The 26,655-nt window shown below is 48.9% G+C and overlaps 1 protein-coding gene and 1 long non-coding RNA gene across 3 annotated transcripts in view; one reads left to right on the top strand and one right to left on the bottom strand.

Annotated features, from left to right (window-relative positions):
* PLA2G4E (phospholipase A2 group IVE) overlaps positions 1 to 26,655 on the top strand; it is an 80,802-nt gene that overhangs the window by 28,460 nt on the left and 25,687 nt on the right. Inside the window, exons 1-4 of one of the 2 annotated variants that reach the window (XM_061430870.1) lie at positions 9,153 to 9,284; positions 16,894 to 16,966; positions 23,024 to 23,160; positions 25,142 to 25,273. In XM_061430870.1, coding sequence (XP_061286854.1) covers positions 9,186 to 9,284; positions 16,894 to 16,966; positions 23,024 to 23,160; positions 25,142 to 25,273 — 441 coding nt within the window. In that variant the 5' untranslated portion in view covers positions 9,153 to 9,185. Of the gene's footprint in view, positions 1 to 9,152; positions 9,285 to 16,893; positions 16,967 to 23,023; positions 23,161 to 25,141; positions 25,274 to 26,655 lie in introns of those variants that run through there. The other variant, XM_061430869.1, reaches the window with a different exon arrangement.
* LOC133256106 (uncharacterized) lies at positions 13,929 to 25,174 on the bottom strand. Its single transcript, XR_009739103.1, has 5 exons — positions 25,049 to 25,174; positions 21,528 to 21,585; positions 20,765 to 20,876; positions 17,431 to 17,524; positions 13,929 to 17,029 (listed from the first exon to the last, which is right to left on the bottom strand). It is a non-coding gene; the product is annotated as an uncharacterized LOC133256106 (long non-coding RNA).

Below are 26,655 nucleotides of genomic sequence, written 5' to 3'. Positions count from 1 at the left end.
CCTCCTGCCTGCCCAGCAAATGTTCTCCACTGATGTCACAGCAGCTGAGTCCTCTATTTAGCAATGTCTATTTAGCACTGTGCCTGCTTTTGACACCTGGCACCGTGTGGGCTCCAAAGTCAGGTGACTCCTGCCCTACTTGGCCTCTGCCGACATCTGGCCTCATGGCCAGCAGAAAGCCCTTCCATCTCTGTAAATTGACTCGACAGGAAGGAAGTGTCTGCCTATGTAGACCTAGCCTGACCTAAATGGAGATAGACAAGAATCTGCTCTGGCCAGGCCAAGTGACCAGAGACAGTGAAGAATAAATGGAGCCTGTAACCTCACCTCCCATCACCTTTCTCTGACACTCACAGGCCCTGCTCTGGATTTCTCTTCCTTCCGTGACCTGCAGGTTTACCTTTCCTGGGCACTGTCTTTTCAGGCCCAGAGTGACAGCTTGAGAAGCTGAGACAGAGTCTGCCTGGAACTGGGGGCACTGGGAGCCTGCAGGGCGTTTGGATAGGATGAGACCCATCGCCACTTCTGCCTGGTGAAGAGGGAGTGGCATTTATTTATCAGGGGCCTTTTACAGGCCACGGCTTGCCCCAAGCGGCCACCTTGGGCTGATGAAGGAGGCACGCCTGCCTTCTGGCTCACCCAAACACAGTGCTGATGGCCACCTGTTCTGCCTGTAGGAGTGGGCTTTTCTCTCTTTTTTAAACATTCTCTGCTCATGAGTCACCACTGCCAACAAAAGAATCATCGTGATTCTTCTACTTGGCATCTGGGATCTTATTTAATTTCCTTTCTGAGTCTTCCTTCCTTTCTTCATGCTGTTTCACCTGACCAAAAATGCTCTTTCCCGGATCCTTCTCTTTCTTTCAAAGTACAGGTTTTTCCTGTTCCAGGCAGCCTCTGCTGACTTTCCCAGTCCCGGGTGGCTCTGATCCCCGAGCAGCATATCTTTCCTCATATGTGACCCAATCATCCTGAGACCGTTTGTGTGACCTTCCTGTCTCATCCAGCATAGGCTGTGAGCTCCTTGGGCAGATGACATATTAGTGTCTGAGGTTGTTGTCCGGTGGATCACAGCACTTGTATTGAATCCATTGCTAAGTAAGGGCAAGCCATGTGCTAAGATTTGGTTCATCTAGTCTTCACAGCCACCCTAGAGGTAGGAATTATTATGCTTCCCATTTTACACGTGGAGAAACTCAGGTGTAGAGGAATAAATTTATCCAAGTTTATGCAGTTAACATGTGACAGAACCAGTGGTTCAAATCCAAGTCTATGAAACTTCAGTGTCTAGACCATGAACTAATTGAACAATGTTCAGTCAAGTCTGAGACAATGACAGTGTCATCCTCACGGAGGTGACAGTTGACAAAGAGCAAATTCAGTGTACAGAAGGCTCTAGACAGTCCGTATTACTATGTGTGAGAGAGAGTCAGGAACAGGAAGATAAAACCTATCATCCGGTTGAAACCAGAGACACAAGTTTTAGTAGCAGGAATGTCACAAGGTTGACAAATGTTGAGCTATGGATACAGGTGCTTTGAGAATGCATAGCACTAAGTTGGACCTCAACATCTTCTTATTAGAATAAAGAAGGGCAGGATCTGTTGACAACACTAGGAACATAATTACTACCCATGTTAGAATGAAGATATTTTCTTGTCATATTTATCCTTATTTTATATCTTGTCATCATGAAATAGTCATGTCTTATCTGTTGGCCAGAAGTTCTGAGATATCTTAATGTATTAATTTCAATGGCTGATTATTTTTTTACCTCCCGTTGCTTGAAGGATATAATATTTGCTTTACTTTATGTTGCCCAAGATTTATTTACTCATTGTATGTTGTGTTAGCTTCTGCTGAACAGCCCAGTGATTCAGTTATATATATATATATATATATATATATATATATGTATTCTTTTTCATATTCTTTTCCATCATGTTCTATTATAGTATATTGAATATAGTGCCCTGTGCTATACAATAGGACCTTGTTGTTTATCTGTTTTATATACAATAGTCTGTATCTGCTAATCCCAAACTCTTAATTTATCCCTTCTCCACCCCCTTTCCCCGTTTGGTAACCTGTTTGTTTTAGGAAACTGAGCTTTCTCAATGAACACAGGAACATCAAGAGGCCTTTTACAAACATAAGGGGGAATCTCAATTTTCAAGGCCAGTAGCATCTCCTGAAAGGCTGAGTGTATGATGGTTAAAGCCAGAAGTTCTGGGACAGACTGATTTGCATCATAGCCTCATCACTGGTGACTCAGGCTGAAAAGAATCTGCCTGCATTGTGGGATACCAGAGTTCAATCCCTCTGTCAGGAAGATCCCTTGGATAAGGGAATGGCTACCCACTCCAATAGTCTTGCCTGGTGAATTCCATGGACAGAGGAGCCTGCTGGGCTACAGTCTATGGGGTCCAAAGACTCAGACACAACTGAGCAACTAACACCTGTCTTATACCATGGTGGCTCTGAACAAGTGGCTTATCCTCTCCATATCTCAATTCGTCTTTAAAATGAAATAATAATAGTGTCTACATCTCAGGTAATACAAGATATGAAAAGTAGTCCCTGTCACTTTGTAAGCATTCAATAGATGGTAACCACTTTGTTCCTGTTGACACCTGTGTGATGGTCCAGCAGTTAACATAACATAACTAGCCACCAGTAAGAAACCGATGGGCATTAGGTGTTTCCAGTTGATGAACAAGATAAGCAATGTTCCTGCCCTGAAAAGGTTAATGGTCTGGTGGAATGAGGCAAAAAGAATAGATGAACAAGATAATCAAGATATGCTTTATTGAATTTGACTTAATTTAACTTAATTAATAGCCAGAGCAACACAGAAGCAAGTAGATAAGTGAAAGGCACACAAGTTATGAAGGGTGGATAGGGCAGGGCTCCTGGAGAAAATGACATTTGAGCAGGGCCATGAGAGAGGAGAAAGAGCCAGCTATGCACAGTGTGGAAGTCAAGGACTTCAGGCAAGGGAATGGCAAGTGCAAAGTCCCTGAGGTGGGAAAGAATTTAACGTGTTCAGGGCATAGAGGGCCATGAGACAGACCCTGATATTTAAAGAAGCTTAATATATGATAAAAACTAAGATCATGGTATCTGGTCTCATCACTTCATGGCAAATAGAAGGGGAAAAAGTGGAAGCAGTGACAGATTTTATTTTCTTGAGGTCCAAAATCACTGTGGACAGTGATGACAGCTGTGAAATTAAAAGACAGTTGCTCCTTGGAAGGAAAGTTATGACAAATCTAGACAGCATATTAAAAAGCAGAGACATCAATTTGCCAACAAAGGTCTGTATAGTCAAAGCTATAATTTTTCCAGTAGTCACCTACTTATGTAAGAGTTGAACCACAAAGAAGTCCTTGCCATCCCATGGACTATAGCCCACCAGGTTCCTCTGTCCATGGAATTCTCCAGGCAAGAATACTGGAGTGGGTAGTCATTCCCTTCTCCAGGGGATCTTCCTGACACAGGCATCCAACCCAGGTCTCCTACATTTCTGGCAGATTCTTTACTCTCTGAGCCACAGGGAAGCCCAAAGAAGGCTGAGCACTGAAGAACTGATGTTTTCAAATTGTGGTGCTGGAGAAGACTCTTGAGAGTCCCTTGGACTGCAAGACAGAACCAGTTAATCCTGAAGGAAATCAACCTTGAATATTCATTGGAAAGACTGGTACTGAAGCTAAAGCTCCAACACTTTGACCACCTGATGCAAAGAGCTGACTCATTGGAAAAACTCTGATGCTGGGAAAGATTGAAGGCAAAAGGGGATGACAGAGGATGAGATGGTTGAATAACATAATTGACTCAATGGACATGAATCTGAGCAAACTCTAGGAGATAGTGAAGGAAAGAAGAGCCTGGCCTGACACAGTAGATGGGGTTGCAAAGAGACAGACACGATTTAGTGACTGAACAACAACAACAATATATGTAATAAAATTGGAACCACACATCAATAGAAAAAGAACACAGTAATAGATGACATGGTCAGATGTGGCTCCCTATGTAGTGTGAAAGAAAGCAACAACTCCACTTCACAAGCTAAACTGTGTTCAAAAGAAGGAGCAGAAGGTGAGGAGCCATGGCAGAAAGTAAAAGCCACCAGAAGTTATGGGAGGGTTCTAATCAGGGCTGTCAAATAATCTAGTTTATGTTTTGGGTAGGTTCTGTAGAGAACGGCTTATAGCAAGGCAAAAGTGCAAGCGGGAAGACCAGTTAGACTGAAGCTGCAGTTGAGATGAGGGAGATAATGAGTCAGGCTAGAGCAGTGATAGTGACTCTGGGGAAAAGCTGGAGGGAAAAAAGTTTTAGCTGAGTGCAGGGGCTGAGGACATGGCCTGCTGTCACCCCTGGTGGCTGTGAGCCCCGAGTTTGTCTTTTTTAAAAAATGTTTATTTACTTGGCTATACCAAGTCTTAGCTGGGATATAGTTCCTCCACCAGGGATTGAACCCAGGCCCCCTGCATTGGGAGCACAGGGTCTTAGCCACTGAACCACCAGGGAAGTCCCCCAAGTTTGTATTTTTGATTGTTACGTCCCTGAGCCCACAAATCCTTTCCCATCCTCTCTCTCCAAAGAAAGGCAATCTTTATTCAGTGTTCTCAGTGTTGAATAATTGCTACAGTGAAATTTCATTGTTGTTTTAATTTCTCTGGTTACCAGTGATTTTGAACTTCTCCTCAAATGCTTGTTAGTTTTCTGGGTTTTCCCCTCCTATAAATTGCAGGTTCAAATCTGGTTCACTTTTTAAAAATATATTTATTTATTTAGTTGGCTGTGCTGGGGCCTAGTTGGGCATGTGGGATCTAGTTCCTTGACCAGGGATTCGACCTAACCCCATGCACTGGGAGCATGGAGTCTTAGTTACTGGACCATCAGGAACGTTTCTGACTCCCTTTTTGTGTTGGCATGGCCATTTTTCTTGTGGAGTATATGAGAATTCTTTGTATATACTAGACACGAATCCTTTAGTGATTTGCAACTGCATTGAAAATATCTTCTGTTATTCCATCAGCTGTCTATTAACTATTTCTCTGTGTCCTTAGTTGAGAGGAAACCCTTACTTCTTATGTAATCCAATTTAGAAATGTGGTTCGTGGATTCGAAATGATGTTTAAGAAATCTTCATCCTAGGACCACAGATAGATTCTCCTATGTTGTCTTCTGTTAACTTCATAGTTTTCCATTTCTCATGTTATAAGAACATACCCATTCACAGCCCATCTTTTTATATGGGGGTGGGTGGGGATGCTGTTTTATTTTATATTACACACTGAGCCATTCATGACCATGTCATCTCTTAAACTGTTCTTTTTCTACTGACTCATGGTGCCAATTCTCCTTCATTAAGCTCCCTTAAACATCAGGGTCTACCTCTGACTCCTCTATTTTGTTTCACTGGTTCTGTTCTGACACCAGCAACATGCTGCTTGTGTTCGTGTGACTTCCTAGTTTGTTTTAGTGCCAGGCGGGGTGAGACTTTCCTCTTGACTACTAGTCTTTAGAAGTGAGTTTGTTACCCACAGATATTTCCTAAGAGGAAGAAATTTGGGATTCATTTTGGAGATAGAACTGTGCTTATGGCATCTTTTGCTTTACCCCAGTTTTACATCTCTCTTTATTTAAATTTGACCACATTTCCCTATTGGTTTCTAGTTTTCATACCTTGCTTAGAAAAATCCTCTTCATCTTCCTCATTCTCTAATATTAATATTTTATTTTAAATCTTTTATAGTGTTGTTTTAATGTGTGCCTATTTAATCTGTCTGGAATTATTTTTGTGTGGTTATAAAGTTTATAACTAACTTTATTTTATTCCAAATGGTCAGCTAACTTTTCTAATAATGAATACTCCGTCCCTTTCTCACTGATTTAAAATACTTCCTCCATCATATAATGAAATTTCATACATACATAGGGTTGTTTCTGGGCTCTACGTGGCTTATGGAAAGTGCTGGAATCCAGAATTTTTGACAAGAATGCAAGAGCATTAGATGAGTTAAGCAGTAAGTTAACCCGTTAAAATGACAGGTTGAAGGGGATGGTTATAAAGGTCACTGGTCAGCCAGCTGTGTGGGGGAGGAACTCATGAGAGGCTGGAGGCTGAGAATCAGATGCTGCAGATGGGGTGGGAAGGAAGGGACAGGCTTCCAGGTATCTTGAAAGAGGGTAGGTGAAGAATTCATCCTTGCCTGTTCTCCTGAGAGAGAGGTTAGTTGAGCCACTGGAGAGGAATGTACTTTTCAATGCTGGGTTACCTGAAGCTAAGAGGCTGCTGGTGAAAACAGATGCTGGTTACCCCAATCAATGAGAGTCAATTAACAAGAACCCCAGATATAGACAGAGGTAGGGGTTCAGAGGAGCAGCTTGGGGGGCTCTGAGGAGATCTCAGGCTCTCTGCTCATCAGGGAAGAAAGGGCAGTGGGTAGAAAGAAACTGAGTCCCCTCCACTTTGTGCAGAGATGGCTTCAGACTTTCCACAAGAAGTAACTCTGGGCACAGGGGCATTGATCTGGAGCATCAGTGGTGTACCAAGAACACTGTCATAGCTTAAATTTTATATTCAGAGACAGCCTGGATTGGAGAAGGCAGTTAGGCACCCTTCACCGGTAGAATGGACGTTGCCTTGTGCCTGGCACTGTGCCTTTCCAGCCCACTCCCACCATTCCCATCCAGTCCTCTGTCCCCTCCTGCTCTACAGAGAGTCCACATGGTCGATTTACTGCTTAACTGAGCCCTCTCTTGTCCCCTTAGTAGATCACAGATCCTTCACTGTTTCCTTCCCGACCACACCCCATCAGCACAGAGCCGGACAGCACAGGCTGAAGGGTGGGTCTGCTCTGTTTGCTGTTATAACAGGTCCACCTGGGTCAGAAACTGTGTAGAGAGTGCAGAGGAAGAAACTTCCCCCCTCCCTCCTGTTTGCCTACTATTCAATTTTATCTCATTCAACCTAAGTGAGGCCCTGGTCTTGAGGAGTTAATGGACAAATGAAGAAATACAAGGATTGGAGAGCCAGATTTTGCATATACTGCCTAGGCTGGATGGAGTAGGGGGAGGGCAAGGGAGGTTATGGCTAGGCTCCTTCAAGTTCTGGACATTGAGGAGTGCTTAGGAGTCTGGGGCTTGCCCTGGGCCTGTTTGATGGTGAAGGAGGGGGTGGAGGGAATGGGCAGCACATGGGCTGGCTCCTCAAGAGGAAGGTCGCCCTTCCCTCACAACCCTCATCTTATCAAGTTCATGACACTGCAGTGCTGTGGGCTGGCTAGTCCACAATATCAATCAGCATTGCTTTCCCAAAATTCAGCTCTGATCGTGTCACTCTCCTGCTCAAAAACCATTGATGGCTCCCCATTGCCTAGAGAATAAGTCCAAATTTAAAGCACAGATTTTCACTCACCCCCTATACCTCCTCCCACACAGCTCACTACTCTGATACCAGACCACTTACATTCTTGAGCATACCCTGCTTTCTGGCCTCCCTACTCCTACTCATGCTATTCCTCCTCCCAGCATGCCTTTCTCGCCTATCATTAGCTTTTGCAACCCTGTCCATCCTCCAAGACTCAACAGGTGCCACCTCCTCCATGAAGCTGTCTCATACCCAGTCCTTTCCTTTCCAGCTGACACTCATTTTCCAACTTCTGTGTTCTCTAAACCACAGTTTATTAGCTCTGTAAACCACAGATGTTTACAAATGGAAAGGGCTTATACTGCTCCTTCTAGGATACCCGCTGTTAGCATAGCAGACTCAGTGCTCTGAGCTTCTGAGGGCTTGAAAGCACTGGGCTCCCTGGCTGGACTGTCAGCAGCTTCAAGCCTGGGATTTCCTCTCTTAGTAGCATGTATGCAGTAGGTGCTCAATACGTGTTGTGAACTAAATCCAATATAGTAGAATCCACCAAGGACTTGTCTGATGGCTCGGTGGTAAAGGATCCACCTGCCAATGCAGGAGCTGCAGGTTCGATCTCTGGGTAGGGAAGATATCCCTGGAAAAGGGCATGGCAACCCACTCCAGTATTCTTGCCTGGAGAATCCCTTGGGCAGAGGAACCTGATAGGGAACGGTCCATAGGGTCACAAAAGAGTTGGACATGACTTAACGACTAAAAACAAGAGTTCACCAAGGGGTGTGGATGCTGAGTTTGTGTCCTTGGCAGAAGGGGATGGCAAGAACAGAGAAGGATGCAAGCTGGGAGGGGTCCAAGCTAAAGCCCCATTCCCCCTCTGGAGGGTCTGGCAGGCAGAGAGGAGCAGGGTGGGGACGTCCTCCTCCTGCACAGGAGGAGGCTCCACAGATACCACCAACCAGTTTCCATCTCTGCGTTCGAGTCAGCCCTGCATTCAGATTCACCCTGAGTTTCATACAATCACTTTAATCCATGAGCCAGAAAAGCCGGTTGTGGGGCCCCAGGCGATAGCTCAGGCAGGAAACTCCCAGTGCACCCAGCTGGGTAGCTGAGCAAGCGAAGCCACCTCACAGGTCCCCCAAGTAAGCCAACCACCAGGACAGAGATAAGAATCAGCGGAGTGGGGTGGGGGTGGGTTGGGAGCATCCTCGAAGCTGCCCTGAGCCCAGACAGGGGCTGGGCCCACCCTCCGTTGGCCTTCCGTGAACTAGGGCAGGGAGCACTTGCCCTTGACTCACCAAGGATTGGAGCAGTTACTTTCTTTTCCTCATCCTCTAACTTTGGAGTCCTGGTCACGGTCTCTGCCTCTCCTGAGGTCCCTGCCCACAGCTTGTGGAGTGTTGAGCCACGGGACTAAGTAGAGTTCGGAGGGAGGACACATCCCCCAGAGGGGCAACTCTGAGCCAGGACCCTGACAAGTTGCAGAGACAGGGCATCCCCCAATCACGGCTGGGTTAATCCTAGAGTCAGGAGGGTCCGTCAGCCTCTTCCTGCCACTCCCTGGTCCAGTGGACAGCCTGATTGTTCTCCTGGGGGCAGCAGACTGCTGACCCTACCCGTCCCTGCATTTTCAGGATCTGAAGTCCTGAGGGTCCCTTGATATGAAGAGGCCTGTGTCCAGGACTCTACCTGGCTACCCACTTGAGCCCCTCCCAGAGCAATCCAGCCACTGCCGAGAATCCTCTGGAGGGTGGAGCTCTGAGTCAGAGTATAAGTTCCCCATCTCACCAGCCAGCTACAGAGCCACATGATGCTTCAGAAGCAGATGCCCGTCTGGGTCTCCCACTACCCGCCAGACTCATGCCAAGAGGACGGGGACAGGCCCGCAGCCACCTGTGCATTGGAGGTGAGGGAACAGGGCTGGGTGGGTGGGACAGGAGCCGAGGGCAGGAGACCTGCTCAGGGAGGGCTGGGGTCACGGCAGACTCCAGAGACATGGAGTGCCTTGGCTAGGGCAGCCCCTGCTTGGCACTGGGAGACACAGTCTGGCCCAGTTGGTACCAGGCCTCTGGGTGGATGGCCCAGCTTCAGACACCCGCAAGCTTGACAAGATGCATGGGAGTGGCTCAGGGCCATCCTGGGGCCAGCAGCACCCAGGAAGTGCTTAGCACTGCCGGGGATGGGTCACATTTGGCCACTCCTAGCAGCGAGCAGGCTTTCACCCTGTGGACCTGCCGAACTGCCTGCTGTGAGACTGTGTGGTGTGGTGTCAGGTGAAGACCAGTGCTACTGCCGACCTGTCCCCACTGGCCGTGAAGCGCCCCTCCTAGTTTTGTGGTCGAGACCCCTGGGTCCATATAACAGCTCCCAGGGAGACCCCAGGTTCATGGGTCAAACCTCCAGGCTCTGGACCAGTTCTGTCTGGGCTTTCCCACCTCATCTCAGTCTTCCAGTTTGCTGCCGGCATGCCATGGAAGCACTGTCAGCAGTGACGTTTTCCTGTTGACCTTCCCCGGCCCACACTAGATCATGGAATGAGATGAATGATGCTCCGGAAGTGTTTTGTCTTGGAGTGGGAGGTGGAGACCCTGCTCAGTCTCCAAGGATCCCAAGAGGGAAGTTCCAGGCTGTGTGGTGCCTGATGCCCCACTGACCGGTCCAGGATAGATGTCACCTTCTGGGCTGTTTCTATACAGCCCCCGGGATGCTGAAAGAGCTTCTGGTCCACATGTGCTCCTGTCTCCCTTGTCTCATTGAGCCTCCAGGAGCTTGAGTGAGGAGAAACCTCCACAGAAAGGACAGAGCTTACCTTAAAGTGAGGAATGAAGCAACTGAGAGCTGCACTCTTCCCTCTCAGGTCCTGGGGGGTCCATAACTCAGAGCTGGGACTTCTTGCTCAAACCCCTCACTTAGTCTGAGTGATAAAAAGGAACATGGTCTGGGGAGCTGCTCAGACTAGCAGGGAAGCATTCTAGGGGCCCATAGAGTCCTCATCTGCATGCTCTCCTTTTAGTGAGGGTCCTTGTCTCTTGGAAGCTACTGCCAGGCTGTCCTGAGCTCTGACATAAGTATCGCAGGAAATTGATGGATACCCCCTGCTCTCCAGCAAGGAGGTGGCATCACCAGCCGGCCCTGCCCTGAGAAGCCCTGCAGAGGGGAGTTCCCACAGGCTTCCAGGGAGCTGTCTTCCCTCATCAGCACCCAGACCTCATGGGCTGGTTTGGTTAGGGTAGCCTTGACCCTTACTACTTCTGAAATATGGTTGTCATACCCTCCTCCCAACTCCCACCCCCACCGGGAGCCAGACCCTGGGAGCCCACCTGTAACTAAATAGTCTTCTAATGTGTGATGACAGCTAGTTTTCTGGGGTGTTAGGATAGCCTCCAAATGGGAGCTGAGGGTTTAACTCCTGCCTCTGCTGTTGACTACTCTAGTGCATGACCCGGAGCAAGCTATTAACTGAGTTGGTTAATTCCTGGTGAGGGCCAGCCTCCAAGTGGATGGAATGGGCAATGCCCTGCAGCCAAGTACATCTACATCTGCAGCCCCGCCCCTTCTGGGCTGTGTGACCCTGTTTGAGATGCGAGCTCTTTAACCTTGGTCTTCTTCTCTGCAAAGAGGAATAGTAGTGCCTTCCCCAGAGTCTCGTTGGGGCAGGGGACCTAGCTGAAAACAGATACAGTGCCCCCAGGTAGAGCAGAGCCTGGCATATGAGAGGAGGGTAATGAATTGTGTTCCCAACCTCCCCACCAAAGCCCTGTCTATAAAGTAAAGGGCTGGAAAGGGGTAATATTGGATTGCAAAATAATCAATCCTGAGAGTCAAGCTTTTTTCCACATGAGCTGGCAAGATGCCCCTGTTCTAAGGAGGTTTAAGGGGAAAAAGAGTCCTGGCGAAACCAACCCCAAGGACCAAGGCCAGGAGGAGGCTGGAGCCAGGTGTGCCTACAGCCTGAGCCATGGCTTCCCAGAAACCTGCCATCCAGCCCCCCGTCCCTACACAGCGGTCCTGGTTGTTAAAGTATCTAAATACACTTCTCCACTGGTTGCCAAATGGTCCCTGCCTTGAGCTCCAACCTCCTGAGTGCTCTCTGGTCCTTGTCCCTGGACCCTCCAGAGCCCTCATGAACCGGAGGATTACCACCCACCCCTGATCCAGGGCTGCAGACTAGCTGGTGCTTGGCCATATCTGCTGGTAAACTTTCACTCTGATACCCAGCTAGCAATCCTGTCAGAGGGACGAGCTTGTGCAAGCCCCTGAAGTTCTTACCCAGATCCCATAAGCCACCCCATACACTTGGGTTCCATAAACCCACCAGTTTCTAGTTCCCATAGTCACAAACACTATCCTTTGATCTATTACATCTTTCTATTGTGTTCATTAGCTCTGAGACCATGCAGTTTTGCATATGCCTAGCATCACTCCAAGAAGGCAATGGCACCCCACTCCAGTACTCTTGCCTGGAGAATCCCAGGGACGGGGGAGCCTGGGGGGCTGCCATCTATGGGGTCGCACAGAGTCGGACACGACTGAAGTGACTTAGCAGCAGCAGCAGCATCACTCCAATTGAGCTAATTATATCAGGAGCAAAATACGTACATTCACTTCAATCCCAGAAGGTCATTTTTCATAGACCTAATTCCTGGAATCATCTGGCCCCAAGATCTGAGTCCCGTGTTCCTGCTGCCTTCCTCCCAGCACGGCCCCTCTGGGCTCTCTCTCACACCCTCGAGGCTCTGTCTCCCTGCTGGCAGATGGATGAGTGCTTTGCGGAGTACTTCGCAACTGGGTGTCTCCTGAAAATTCCTGGGCTAAAGGTGTAAGCTGAGGCTCCAAACCACAAAGCAGCCCTCTGTGGCTGCTAGAAAGTGGGAACTTCTCTTAAAAGCTCTTACAGTCCTGACATGCTCTGGTTGTTTGATAAGGGGAGAGATGATGGAATGTGTCAGAAGAGTACTGAAAGTAGAAGGGCTGCTGGAGTGTGTGGGTTATTTGGGGGCTTTGGGATAATTCAAGGTGAAACAAAAAATCTGCCAGGAAAATAGACTTTCAGAGAAGATTGGGGCAAGCAGCATCTGTCTTCATGTTTGTCGAGGGTCACTTTCAAGTTTAAGGTGACAATATAATCGTAGTTATGAACACAGGGTTAAGAATTAGAGCTTGGGGACTTCCCTGGTGGTCCAGTGGTTAAGACTTCACCCTCCAATGCACGGGGCATGGGTTCAGTCTCTGGTTGGGAAGCTCAGATCCCACATGCCTCATAGCCAAAAAGCCAAAATATAAAACAGCAGTGGTCTACATCATATACCCACAAAAATCAGAACTGGATGCAGACTCAATTTCCTTTGATTCAAGCTGAGTGCCTGAGGTCAAAGGACTTAGGCTCAGAGTCTCCATCTGTAAAGCGAGGCTAATAATAACTGCTTTTGGGGTGCTGTAAGGATTAGTGTTGCTGAGTTAGAGTAGAAGAAATGGTCAACTTCGTCGGAAGGTACAGAGTTAGATGAAAGCAGAGAGCTTTTCCTGGAAGGCAGGGAGACCCCAAGTGAGGTCCTACAGGAAGCTGTGGGTGCTCATTCCCTCCCAGGGAAGACACAAGGGAGCTGGGCAGGGCCAAGGACAGCCCCTCCTGGAGGCAGGAAAAGGGCTGTGGTGGCTGAGAGGACCGGACCCCTGGGTTCAGAGACGTGGGGAGTGATCCCTGCCTGGGCCAAGGCCTTGGCTGGCTCCCCACTTGGAGTCCTCTAGCTGCCCTCTGAGGAAGTGGGTCAGGGGAACAGGCTTTGCCAGAGCCACTCTCCTGGATGAAAGATGACTCCTGCCTCCTCCCCAGATCAGATCAGAACACGTGCTCTGCCCACATAAGGACCCATGTGCCTGGAGGGGTCTGCCCAAAGGCACAGCTGTATTTCCAGAACCAGAAGAGAAGTGCTATGTACAGCCTTTGGTCCAAGTGAAAAGGCTCAAAAGGCAATCCCATTAGAGCAAGTGATTGACTTTGAAAATATTCAGTGTTTCAGAGTTAATCTCACAAAAAGAATCCTCAGACCTGTATGTGACAGTCAGTATGGCTTTGTTCCAACTTTGAGGCAGCTGTTGGGGAAAGAGGAGGAAAAGGCCCTAAAGATGACTTATATATGGATCTCAGGGACCAAGCAACAGCCTTCCCAGCCATTGTCCTATTGTTCTTGGTTAGAATTAAGCCCTAGGAAATTCCCTGGTGGTCCAGTGGTTAAGGTTTTTGCCTTCCAGTGCAAGGGGTGCAGGTTCGATCCTTGGTCAGGGAGATTTTAGCTCCCATGCCTCATGGTCAAAAATCCAAAACATAAAACAGAAACAATATTGTAACAAATTCAATAAAAGTCTTTAAAAATGGTCCACATCAAAAAAAGAGAGAGAGAGAAAGAGAGGGCAGGGACATATGTATGTCTGTGGCTGATTCATGTTGATGTTTGGCAGAAACCAACACAATTCTGTAAAGCAATTATCCTTCAATTAAAAAATAAAAAGAAACAAAAAAACAAATTAAGCCCCAGTAGAGCCTGGAAGGACAGACATCAAAATAACAATTCTCATGACAAGAAAAAAATTTTAATTACATGCGGTGATGGATAACTAAACTTCTTATGGTAACCATATGACAATACTAAATATATCATCAAATCATTATGTTGTATACCTCAAACTCATGCAATGTTATATGTCAATTATTTAATTTTTAAAATGAGCAATACTTTTATTATAAAGGTTTTATGAAATTAGAAACTATAAGAGAAGGGTCTGGAAAATAGTAATGTTACCAAATGCAAATCTGTATACCTGACGCACTAATGTGCACCTGATGTGAGGCCAAACAAAACCAAAATGCTGGAGTTTGGAACAGAGAAAGGTTCGTTGCAGGGCCATGCAAGGAGATGGGTCATGCCTTAAAAACTCCTGAACTCCCTAAAGCTTTCAGCAAAGCCCTTTTCTAGGAAAGACGAGGAAGGAGAGTGGTTAGTTGTTGCAAACTTTTTAGTGTCAGACCCTTTTTTTAAAATTGGGGTTTACTTGTGTTTCAATGTTGTGTTAGTTTCTGCTGTGCAGAAGAGTGAATCAGCTATTCGTATATATCCCCTCTTTTTTGGATTTCCTTCTCATTTAGGTCACCACAGAACACTGAGTAGAGTTCCCTGTGCTATACAATGGGTTCTCATTAGTTATCTATTTTAAACATAGTAGGGTATATATCGGAGAAGGCAATGGCACCCCACTCCAGTACTCTTGCCTGGAAAATCCCATGGATGCAGGAGCCTGGTGGGCTGCAGTCCATGGGGTCGCTAAGAGTCAGACACGACTGAGCGACTTCACTTTCACTTTCCACTTTCATGCATTGGAGGAGGAAATGGCAACCCACTCCAGTGTTCTTGACTGGAGAATCCCAGGGATGGGGGAGCCTGGTAGGCTGCCGTCCACAGGGTCGCACAGAGTCGGACACGACTGAAGCGACTTAGCAGCAGCAGGGTATATATGTCAACCCCAATTTCCAAATTCATCCCACCCGCTCTGCCCTCCTTGGTGTCCATACATTTGTTCTCTACATTGTGTCTCTATTTCTTCTTTGCAAATATCTGTACCATTTTTCTAGATTCTATATACATGCATAAATATATATTTGTTTTTTCTTTCTGACTTAACTTCACTCTGTGTGACAGTTTCTAGGTCCATCCACATCTCTGCCAATGGCACCGTTTCATTCTTTTTTATGGCCTAGTAATATTCCACTGTATATACGTGCCTTTGTTCTTGAGGTCAGGTCATGGTCAGGTCACAGTGTTCCTGTAAATCTCCACCAAACCAAATATTATCCTATTGGCTATACCTCAGTACAAAATGTTTTTGGTGTTAAAAACAAATATTATCCTCCATTCTGACAAGAAAGGGCAAGGTCTCAAGGCTCATCTCTTCCCCTCTGAGGTCTGGGCTCTGCTAAGAGGTGGAAGCTCCCTATGCAGGCCAGTTACCCTGCTCGGGAGCATTTGTCCAGCATCCAGTCTAGGTCCTCCCACAGTGCTGAGGCTCAACTGAGGAGGCAGATCTCAGCTGGTAGCACCCTCAGGGCCAGGTCCTCAGACACTGTCCAGGTGACATCACTCAGGGAGCCAGGCACCCAAAACCCAGTTGGGCCTCTGGCTCCTCAGTACACCCAAATGAGGGCAGGTCCCCTGGACTGTGACCCATGGAGAGAGCTACCACCATTAGGGTTTGGAGGTGGGGATCAGGGAGAGGTTCGCTGCTGCTTCAAGGACTGAGCCCAACCAATGGACAAGCTGTGGTGAGGGCTCTGGAGCTCTGTGGGACACAGCCCTCTGTCTGTCCCTGGTCCCCAGATCACCCACCGGCCTGAGGCTGGAGGGCCCTAGGGATAAGGCCATGATCAGCCTGCACTGCACTGTCTGCCCCAGGACCCCTGCAAGGCCAACTGAGTGGGTCCTCTCACCGGCCAAGATCAAGGTCTCCTGCTGTGCCCACCCTTCCCCTATTAGCGTAAATGTTCAGTAGATTATATTACAAATATTATCTGACAATAGCCAAGGCAGATGAACTATCTGTGGACAGTCTGAGTTGAAAATAAAAGTATTTATACATAGTGATCTTCTCTGAGTATTGGCATTTTGGGGACTCTTTTTCCTCACACTCTCATGGTTTCCTCTAAACCCTAATACTACTTTAAATAGAGAAGAATTGAATTTGCTCAAAAGGGTAGAAGGTGACTCTTGTAACATGGAGTGGATGACTCAGAGTGTAAAGGGTTCCAGTTCAGAGGCCTCTATAAACATCATTGGGTGGGTTGAAGGAGTCTGATGGTGTCTGCCTTGGGCATGGGCTGGAAGTGGACAGTAAAAAGACTCATGTAACGCAGACATAAAGGACAGACTTTTGGACACAGTGAGGGAAGGAGAGAGTGGGATGATTTGAGAGAGTAGCATTGAAATATATACATTATTGTATATAAAAATAGATAGCCGGTAGGAATTTGCTGTATGACACAGGGAACCCAAAGACAGTACTTCGTGACAACCCAGAGGGATGGGATGGGGAAGGAGGTTTAAGAGGGAGGGGACCTATGTATACCTAGATGTGGTTCATGTTGATATATGGCAAAAATCATCTCAAAATTGTAATTATCCTCAAATTAAAAAAAAAAAAAAAGACTCCTCTAAGCCTGGGTAAAATGCTCAGGAAAAGGGCTTCCAACTCCAAGATCCAAATAGGAAAGACATGGACAGAAGAGGCACGAAACTGTCCTTCCTCTGGGGTGTGTTGGCTCAGAGAGGATAGAGGACAAAGCCCCTCACCTGCACAGCCTTGGACCCCCTGGGGACCAGAAGCATTCTCCAGACCGCAGATGGTCCCAGGGGAGAGGTCACTGGAGTCTGGGCAGTGGGAGCCTGTCCAGGTTGAGCTGCTATCTCCGCCAAGGCCACCTGCCACCACTGCATGAAGAGTGAGTCCAGTGTCCTCTCCACCCACAGGAGGGGCTGTCTCCATGCCACCTGCTGACAGTGAGGGTCATCCGCATGAAGAACGTCCGACAGGCCGACGTGGGTGAGTCTCCCCCTCCTTCTTCCCTCCCTCCTCTCCACTTCTGGGGCCAGGATGGAGACAGGCCTAGAGGGGAAATGGTCAGGGGTGGCTCTGTGTGTCTGTGTGCATATGTGTGTCTGTGTGTGTTCTGTATTCAAGTTGTATTTCAGACTTTGAGGTTTGTATCATTTTCCAGGACCCTCCCTGTAGCTGCAACCTTGGTACAAGCAGCCCCTGCAGTCCTCACCCGGCTGTCCACCTCACTCTCTCCTCCCTGCTCTCCTCTCCCTGGGATCCCTTCCAGGAGTCAGCTTCCCCAACCCTGGGCATGAGTTTAGGGGCTGTTGAAATGGAAGGGGAGGCCCTTGGGGACCATGAAGCCAGTCAGCTCCAGTGCTCTTCTCAGGACCTGGATCCCAGACGGGCCCTACAGTGCATGCCAGGGCCCCAGTTCTGCATTCAGCCCATGGATATGGTTGACTCACCAGGGCTCTTTGTTCAGGGTCTTCTTGCTGCTTTAATTTCCCTTTCATCCCAGCCTCTGCTGCATTCCCAGGCCACAGGGGCCCAGGGAAGTCTCTGGTTTCAGGAAGAAATGAAGATATCTGGGTGGGTAGAACAAAAGCCCCTCCCTATGCTGCTCTCACCTCCCCACCATCCAGGGAGGAAGCCTGGTCCTCAAGGAGGACAAAGCTCTGTGTCAGGGCCCATGACTGAGGGGATTCCCACTTACTGGCAACCACACAGGAATGGCCCAAGGGCTCCAGGTTCCCCAAAGCTCCTTTATATTGCCCTCACCCTGGGACTCAACTATGCTGGCCTGGGACTCAACTATGCTGGGAGAGCCTGACGCAAGGGGAGGCGTCTACATGCAAAGCAATCATGGAGTGGTAATAGGCAATGGCGGGCTTCCCTGGTGGCTCAGATGGTAAAGAATCTGCCTGCAGTGCAAAAGACCTAGGTTTGATCCCTGGGTCAGGAAGATCTTGAGAAGGGAATGGCTACCCATTCCAGTGTTCTTGACTGGAGAATTCCACAGACAGAGGAGCCTGGCAGGCTACCAGTCCATGGGGTTGCAAAAGTGGAACATGACTGAGCAACTAACACTCTCACTTTCTTTAATAGAGGATGACATTCTGATCTTGTCACCACAGGATTTAAAGGACACTGAAAACTGGGAGTAGCTAAGGAAGGCTGCTTTGAGAGCTTGAGGTCTGAGGGGACAAGATGTGAGCATCCAGAGGTCTGGGAGCCCAATCTGGGGGAGGACTCCTCCTGCATTCCACCCCCAGCACCTGCTGGGGGCCTGCCCGAGGCAGACACCACACATCCTCCTCAACCTGAGGGCAGTGCTGTGGGACCCATTTGCACATGAGGATTAAATGCCTCAAGCAGAATCAGTGTTTGATCCCAGGTCTGGCCTGCTGAGGGGTAGGAAGGACAAGCCAGGAGAAGGAGCCCGGGCTATTCAGAGGATGGATGGGAATCGAGGTGGCACCCTAGTCCTTGAGGCAGGGACTGCATGACCTCGAGGGCTTCTGTGCGGATGGAGCAGGAGCCCTGGGGAAGAGGCTGACAGCCTACTGCAAAGCTATCTCCGTAACACCGCAGTGCAAGGATGAGTGTGGAGGTGGGGAAGGGAGGGCCCTACATCCCAGGAGAGAACAAAGGGACCAGGTAGGATTCAGACCCCGTCCACGGGACGGTGAGTGTCCAGAGCCCATGCCATCAGTTGCAGCCAGCATGGCTCTGTTCCCAGGTCGGCCAGGGGGCCATGGACTTCTTGGGCTTCTCAGGGCCTCCCAGGCCAACAGTAATTGATGTGAGGAGCCTGGAAGTGTCCCCTGGATCCGGAGCCTGGTTGCCTCTTTTGCCTTCATTTCCACACCAGAGTGGGTTGTCAGACACCTCACCCCACTCCCATCGGGGACAGGTCACAGCTTTCACATGCCTGCAGTGGCCTCGCCCGCCTTGGCTCCTCTAGAGGTGGCTCTGTCCCCGCCCTGCGTGTCATGCGGGCCTCACACTCTCAGGCAGGCCTGCACTTGTGCTCTCAGACCCTCCCACCATCCAGGGCACTTCCTGCTACACCGTCACCTGCGGGCCCCAGAGGTGGAGGTGAGGTGAGGAGCAGGCAGCCAGAGAAACGGGCTAAGGTCTGGCCTACCTCCTCTCTCTCTTCCCCACATGTGCCTCTGGCACACAGGCTGCCCTTCAAGGGTACCTGGTCCCCTTTGGAACATGTCTGTGTTTTCCTCATTTCCCTGAGGAACAGAGCTGGGGGCAGTCACGGTGTCTGGGGTATCAGCCCAGGTCACGTTGTATCTGGTTCCACAGTTGTCACGGGCTGGGCTCGTTTCTGCCTCGCCTGGGTGGAGACTATCTTGACATCTTGCAGGTCCTGGGTCACCTTCGCCCTAAATCGTTCCTCCTGGCTTAGATCAAAAATGATCTCCCCTCTGGTTCAGTCCTGTAAGGGGTGCCTGAGTTTCTAAGATTTCCAGGAGCCCCAAAGGGATGAGATTCGGGGGTGGCTCCCTCATCAAGGAGCTAGGTCAGGGCTGCGAGAGAACTGGCCTGGAAATCTTGCAGCTGTCCAGAGTTTTTATTCCCCTTGGGACAATAAATTAAAATTCAAACCAGCACCCCAAGAGCTGTGAGGTGGGTGTCTCTAAGGAAGATAATGTTCTTGATATCAGTAGAGATGGTTAAGTCATCTTCGCCACCCACATTCTGGAAAAAGAGATATGTCATTCCTATGACCAAGCCCTTTTTCACTTCATGAGGAACAAGGATGAGAACCAATCTGTGCTTAGGAAATTCCCCAAAGTTCTTAGAATTGGATCATCCTTTCTTAAGCACTCTGAATTGCCAACGCAACAACAGTCACTACCTTAGAGTCAGCTCATGATGCTGCAGCTTGTCATCTGAGCTTGGCGGCCTCCCTCCACCATCATCCCTCCCCAGGATTATCCTCTCTTGGGCTGCACTCTCCTTCCCAACCTTAGGGGGACAGGCAGAATGGATCTCTGCAAAAGAACTGGGAAAAAAATTTATGCTTGATGTGTAGGTGTCTGACCAATGCTGGCTCTTCCAGGAGTTTTGTTTTGTTTTTAATCTTAACTGGAGATTTAAGCCTTAGGTCAAAAATTCTGAGACTTCAGTGGATTTGTGTATGTTAGTCATTCAGTCGAATCCAACTCTGCAACCCCATGGACTATAAGCTACCAGGCTCCTCTGTCCAAGGGATTCTCTAGGCAAGAGTACTAGAGTGGGTTGCCATTTCCTTCTCCAGGGCATTTTCCCAACCCAGGGATCAAAGCTGGGTTTCCTGCATTGCAGGCAGATTTTTTTTACCATCTGAGCCACCAGGAAAAGCCCAGTGGATTTAATGGGACAATTTTAGGCATTGACTGATGATAGAAAAGGAATCTTAGAGGAAAAGGGGCCTTTCCAGGGTCTGTGAAATCGTGCTAAGCAAGTGGGTGTAGGGTTGTGGGGTCCCTGCCTTCAGGCTCCCCCTGCACAGGAGGCAGGCCAAGAGGAGGGGACTTGGAGCCCAGGAAAAGCCAAAGGAGGGCCCAGGAGGACTGAGCAGGTCCCCAGGGAGTCTCCCTCTGAACAGAGCCATTAGACACGCCAACTTACCTATCTATATCTATGGTGACTCAGCCCAGAATTTCTGGGGTGCTGATATATCCCAACAGCAGGAAGCTGGGGTTTTCTACCATTCATTTAGTCACAAATATCCAGCGGTGCCAATACTGGGTCTCCTGGGCTTCCCAGGGCACAGGGGGTGGTGGAGACACATGCACCAACCTGTCAGCAGTGCTCCATCAGGAGAAGAGCGGGAGGCATCGGGCTACGAGGGGCTCCTGGCCCAGACTTAGGGGCTTAGGCAAGGCTTCTGGAGGGAGGTCCCTTCTGCAACCTGAAAGGGTGGAAGAAGGGTAGTGTGAAAGAGGAAGAGGAGGGTGTTCATGGCAAGGCGACATGGCCTTCTGAGACCTACAGGGCGCTGGGTTTGGCTGGAGTTTGGAGTGAGTGTGAGCACATGCATGCAACAGTGTATGTGTGCATGCATGTGTGAATGCCTGTGTGTGTGTGTGTGTGTTTGGGGACAGGGCGGGGCTGGGATGATAGGGAGAAGGAATGATGTGAGGCTGGCAAAGTGGGAGGGGTAGCCATGCTGAGTGGGTGGGACTCAGCCTGAGTGGGCAGGGAGCCACTGAAGGATCTTTAACTGGGGAGTGACCGATAGGAAAAGAGCCCTTTGGTTTCTCTAGAGAGAAAAGATGAGGGTGGGGCAGGACAGAAGACAGGGTTCCCAGTGGGGTAGTGATGAAGAGATGGCACAGATGAAGATGGCATGCACCAAGGCAGTGGCCATGCAAGTAGGGAGAAGTGGACAGGCTGGAGAGCACCAAGGAGTTAAATCAACTCAATGTGAGAGCCTGAGTTCATAGTAAGGAGGAACAAGCTGGACATGGAAGGAATGGTAGGATGATGTCATCATTTTCTTTTGATTCTGTTGTGTTTGGATTAATGATGATTATGACATTTAAAGACAGTGTTATCTCACCTCTGTTTGATGGGTGGAAGGCCATGAATTCCAGTTCATTGAATGGTGAAAGACTAGCCTGAAAGATTAACCAGACAGAGGGGATGAAATCAGAAACCAGGGATGCTCATGATGCAAGCCATGGTTATTAAGTCTGATGAAGTTCTCAGTGTAGTAACAATATAGGACTAAGTCAGTCTGCGGGGAGGGGTCACCTCTGGTTCCATTCTCAGAGGACATTATTAATTATAATTAGGAACTAGTTCGGATCAGTCCTATCAGTACAGAACTCCCATCCCTTCCCTGCTTTATCATCTAGAAGAAGCTTCTCTAACACTGGAAACTGTATTGACTTTTCCCCTTCTCTATGTATCTTGTGGGTGTCCTGGGAATTACACCCAGCAGATTGCCAGAAGAGTGACAAGGGCCATCGGGGCACCTCTTCCTCCCTCCTCCCAGGTGGAATGGTGTCAGGACATTGGGTTTTCACCCTATTCCTATCCCTGTGCCTGCCACTGCTCCAAAAAGAAAACCCAGGAGGCCTTCTTTAACTTTAGGAGAACGTGTTGGGGTCACAGCTTTGTCCTTCGAGCACACACAGCATCATCACATTCATGTTGTTCTTTTGAATGAAAAATAAAGTATGTGGTCTTAGATATGAGGGTTTCTTGGGCCACACGGTCCATGTGGGGAGACCAGTATAGATACAAAGAGCCCAGATGGGTGCATCTGAGATGTTCGGTCACATGGTTTGCATTTCCTGTCCCTAGATCCTGCTGAATAGCCTGTTCTGCTCCAGGCTGTCCCCACTGGGCCTTGGGGCTGACTCCCTCCTCCCTAACAGTGTCCCTTCTAATCCTTGCTTCTCCGCAGCCCAGAGCTGAGCCTTACTTTGGCTTCCCTGGTGCTCTGGGCTAAAGCAAGAGATAAACTTGATCTCTGAGTGGCTAGTCCTTCAGATCGTCCCCTGGCAGAGAGAAAACTGCCCAGCCATGTGTGTGTGTATGTTATTTGCTCAGTCATGTCTGACTCTTTGTGACCCCATCAACTATAGCCCACCAGGCTCCTCTGTCCATAGGATTCTCTAGGTAAAATACTGGAGTGTGTAGCTATTTCTTTCTCCAGGGGATCCTCCTGACCCAGAGACTGAACCCAGGTCTCCTGCATTACAAGCAGATTTTTTACTGTTTAAGCCACCACGGAAGCCAAAAAAACTGCAGAGTCACAGCCATACCTTGTCCCAAACCAACAAGAGCCAGGGTGCTTCTGAGCAGAGCCAGAGGCCATCTCCAGTCTTCAGAACAGGCAGGGGGTCCTGCGTCCCCGCTGAAACCTCCAGCCTGCAGTCCATGACCTTCTCAGGGTTCTGGGACAAAGGTCTCTGGAGAGCCAGGGCCGTGAGTCAAGAGGGGACCTGAAGCTGAGACGAGGCTTCACTCTGGCTTCTGCCTCCACACTCTCTCCTCTTCAGACCTGGATTGGCTCCTCACCCCCTCACCCTTGTCTTCCTCGGACAGTGAGCCTGACAGACTGCTTCGTGAGCCTGTGGCTGCCCACTGCCAGTGAAAAGAGGCTGAGGACTAGGACCATCTCCAACTGCCGAAACCCAGAATGGAATGAGACCTTCAGCTTCCAGATCCAGAGCCAAGTGAAGGTGAGACACAGGGACAGCACCTGCCTGCCCTGCCTGCAGGTCCGCTCCCTCCTGGCCTGCTTGTCCTTCTCTTTGTTCACGTGGCCTTCTCATGCCTATTTGTCTTTCTTTCTACCCACTTCTTGTCCCATGTCTCCCCACTCACCCACTCCTTTCTTCTGCCTGTCTCGTATTTGTCCCTCTGGGCATAGTTATCCTTCTACCATCTTTCCTGCTTCTCTGTCCTTTCCCTAAATTGTCCCTAGAACTGTCTCCTGCCCCCAAATTGAGTGTGTTTCCAGAACATACACCAAGCAGAAGGATACAGAGAGAAGAGCCAATCTTCTCAATAGGTCCGAGGCCAGTCTAATCCCAAACTTTTCACTGTTGTAAATCCTTTTTGGATGGCTAATTTACTTCTAATTCCTTGGGTGTGTGCTCTTTCATTTGTTGAGTTGCTGATTCATGGCATAGGCCTTCTTCAGATATATGTGACTACATGGAGTTCATATCTCCTGTGGGAGAATCCTGTCCTGAACATCCTGAGTTTTGACAGCTGCCCCAGGGTCCCCTTCAGATAAATTTACCCTCATCGTGAAGGCATCAGAGCCAGTCCTGAGGCATCTGAGGCTTGACAGCTCCATCCAGCTTACCACTTTCATATTTTAGGAATGCATCTCCTTTTTTAGTTCATGACATATCCGTTTGTTTTCAAGTAGAGTTTTATATTTATTGTTTTAAAAATGTCTTTTCTATCATATGTAAGATTTTTGTTGAGAAAGGGGGAGTTTCAGTATGAGCTATGCCATCTTGAAACCAGAATGTGTGTTTCTTTTTTCTGTAGATCTCTGGGGCTGGTGGGTTGGTTCTAGGACACACCTGGTTTCTTTTTTGGCCACACCGTGTGGCATGTAGCATCTTAGCTCCCTCACCACAAATTGAACTCATGCCCCCTGCATTGGGAACGCCAAGTCTTAACCACCAGACCACTAGTGAAGTCCCACTCCTGGTATCTAGCAATTACAAAGTCAACAGATCCCACTCACTAGGAAGCCCCAGAACCATCTCAGGTCCACTAGATAGGGACAAAAGAGGCAAATCCAGACCCAACCTACATCTCCCAGGATCCTTGGAACAAGAGGCCTCAGAGGCTAATCCAGAGGCTAATCTTAGTCACCTAAGTCATCTCAGAGTTCGGCCAGATGACAGGGTAGCTGCTCCACCCTTGACCTTCTGCTTTGGGACCACCCACGAGACATCACTTAGGGGCTGATGAGCCAAAAGATAGAGCTCCAACACTTCACCCCAACCCAATCAAAGCCTCTGTAATCTTTGCCACACCTCTCTACCTGGAGTATGAAATGTAATGGTGTCCCTGAATTGTGTTTTCTGTACCAAAGGAACTGTCTTCAGCTCCTGGGTCCCAGCACTGGATACATGCTATATCTTGGCAAATGTCTTGTTTGCTGTGTCCTTCCATCCTTCCCCTATGTGAAATGAAATCCCTCACACTTCACAGGCCCTGGCCAAGCTTATAAAAGAGCAAAATTCCCCAGTAGGAGAACCAGAGAAGAAGGGCAGGAAGGCCTCAGAGAGTTGCAAAGGAGGGAATAGACACTTTTCTCTCTTAATCCAGGGCTTCCTTGGTGGCTCAGACAGTAAAGAATCTGTTTGCAATGTGGGAGACCTGGGTTCAGTCCCTGGGTCGGGAAAATCCCCTAGAGAAGGGAGTGGAAACCTACTCCAGTATTCTTGCCTGGGAAATCACATGGATAGAAGAACCTGGTGGGCTACAGTCCATGGGGTAGCAGAGTCAGACACAACTAACACTTTCACTTTTCCCTTTATTCATGTCCCCACGAATGTCCCTCACACCTGAGCTGTGCTCACCCCCATCCCTAAGACCCACCTACTCACTAGGACTGAGGTCAGGCCCCTCATCCTGGGAATGGGTGGATGCAGCCTCAGTGACCAGACTCACACCCCACCCCTTCTCCCCTAGAATGTTCTAGAGCTGAGTGTCTGTGATGAAGACACGGTGACACCTGATGACCATCTCTTGACAGTTCTCTATGACCTCACCAAGCTCTGCTTCCGAAAGAAAACCCACGTGAAGTTCCCGCTCAACACAGAGGTGGGTGTGGGTGCCCCCGCCCTCAGCCTCCTGCCTCGGGAGGGGAAGCTGGTTATTCCTAAGATGCTGTTTTATGGGATCCTCTCTCTGTAGCCAAGTGGAGAGAAGATAGTGCTGCTGTGCAAATCCCAGCGTTTTGGCTTGCTAGCTGTGCAACCTATAGATTTAATTCCTCTGAGTTCTATTTCCTTGTCTCTTGTGATAATAATATCTACCATACAGGGTCACTGTGAGCTTAAACGGGAATACATAATTAAGGCACCTAGCACTGTTCCGGAGAAGGCAATGGCAAGCCACTCCAGTACTCTTGCCTGGAAAATCCCATGGATGGAGGAGCCTGGTGGGCCACAGTCCATGGGGTCGCTAGAGTAGGACACGACTGAGCGACTTCACTTTCACTTTTCACTTTCATGCAATGGAGAAGGAAATGGCAACCCACTCCAGTGTTCTTGCCTGAAAAATCCTGTGGACAGAAGAGTCTGGTAGGCTACAATCCATGGGGTTGTATCGCAAAGGGTCAGACATGACTGAGCAACTAAAAGAACAAGCCCAGTTCAGAGTACTAAATGGAGATGGAGTAAATGTTGGTTCCCTTTCTTCACTCAGAGTCCTGCTGCTGGGATGGCCCCAGGGGACAGAGGACAGACAAGGCAAAGGAGGGCAAATCTGCTGAAAGGCCCAGGATGTTGTTGATTCACCCAACAAGCATTTGAGTGCCCTATGGGAGAGGGGAGCCTGGTGGGCTGCAGTCCATGGGGTCACAAATAGTCGGACATGACTAAGTGACTAACACACACACAAACACACACACAAACACACACACAGGGAAGGCACTGTTCCAGGCACCTGGACATCTCAGGGGACGAGCATCCCTGTGCTCACCTGGCTCATGCTCCATGGAGGAAATTAAGGACCCACGAGGTCATGACTTCCTGTAGTTACACAGCAAGAGATGCAAAGCAGAAAATGAAAGCACGGGCCCCTAGCCTTCAGAGTTGGGCTTGCCGGGGGCAGCATCTCAGCTCTCCTTTGCTCCAAACAGTGAGCTTGTTGGGAAAGCAGGAGAACGATGGAAGCTGGAGGGAGAAGATGAACAGCACATGTTCTGGGGCAAAGGGATTTACCTGCTGGGGCTGAGGGTCAGCTTCATACCCTGACCTCCTCTGGGTGGTCAATGATGTTCCTGATAAAAAGACTTGGAGACGGAGAGAGACAAGGAGGACAAAAAGAGCCAAGAGCAGCTGCCCCCACTCTAAGACAGCAGGACCACCAAGTGGGACGGACACGGACATGTCAGCAGGGTCTCCTAGGGTGGCAAGAATCCTGGTCTGGAGAGAAGTGGAGACACAGATCACAACTGCAGTCTCTTCCTCCCCCTGCAG

Source organism: Bos javanicus, chromosome 10, assembly GCF_032452875.1.
Source record: "Bos javanicus breed banteng chromosome 10, ARS-OSU_banteng_1.0, whole genome shotgun sequence".
Classification (NCBI taxonomy): Eukaryota; Metazoa; Chordata; class Mammalia; order Artiodactyla; family Bovidae; genus Bos; species Bos javanicus.
The sequence above is the reverse complement of the archived record's forward strand: the minus strand, read 5'-3'. Positions and strand labels throughout refer to the sequence as shown.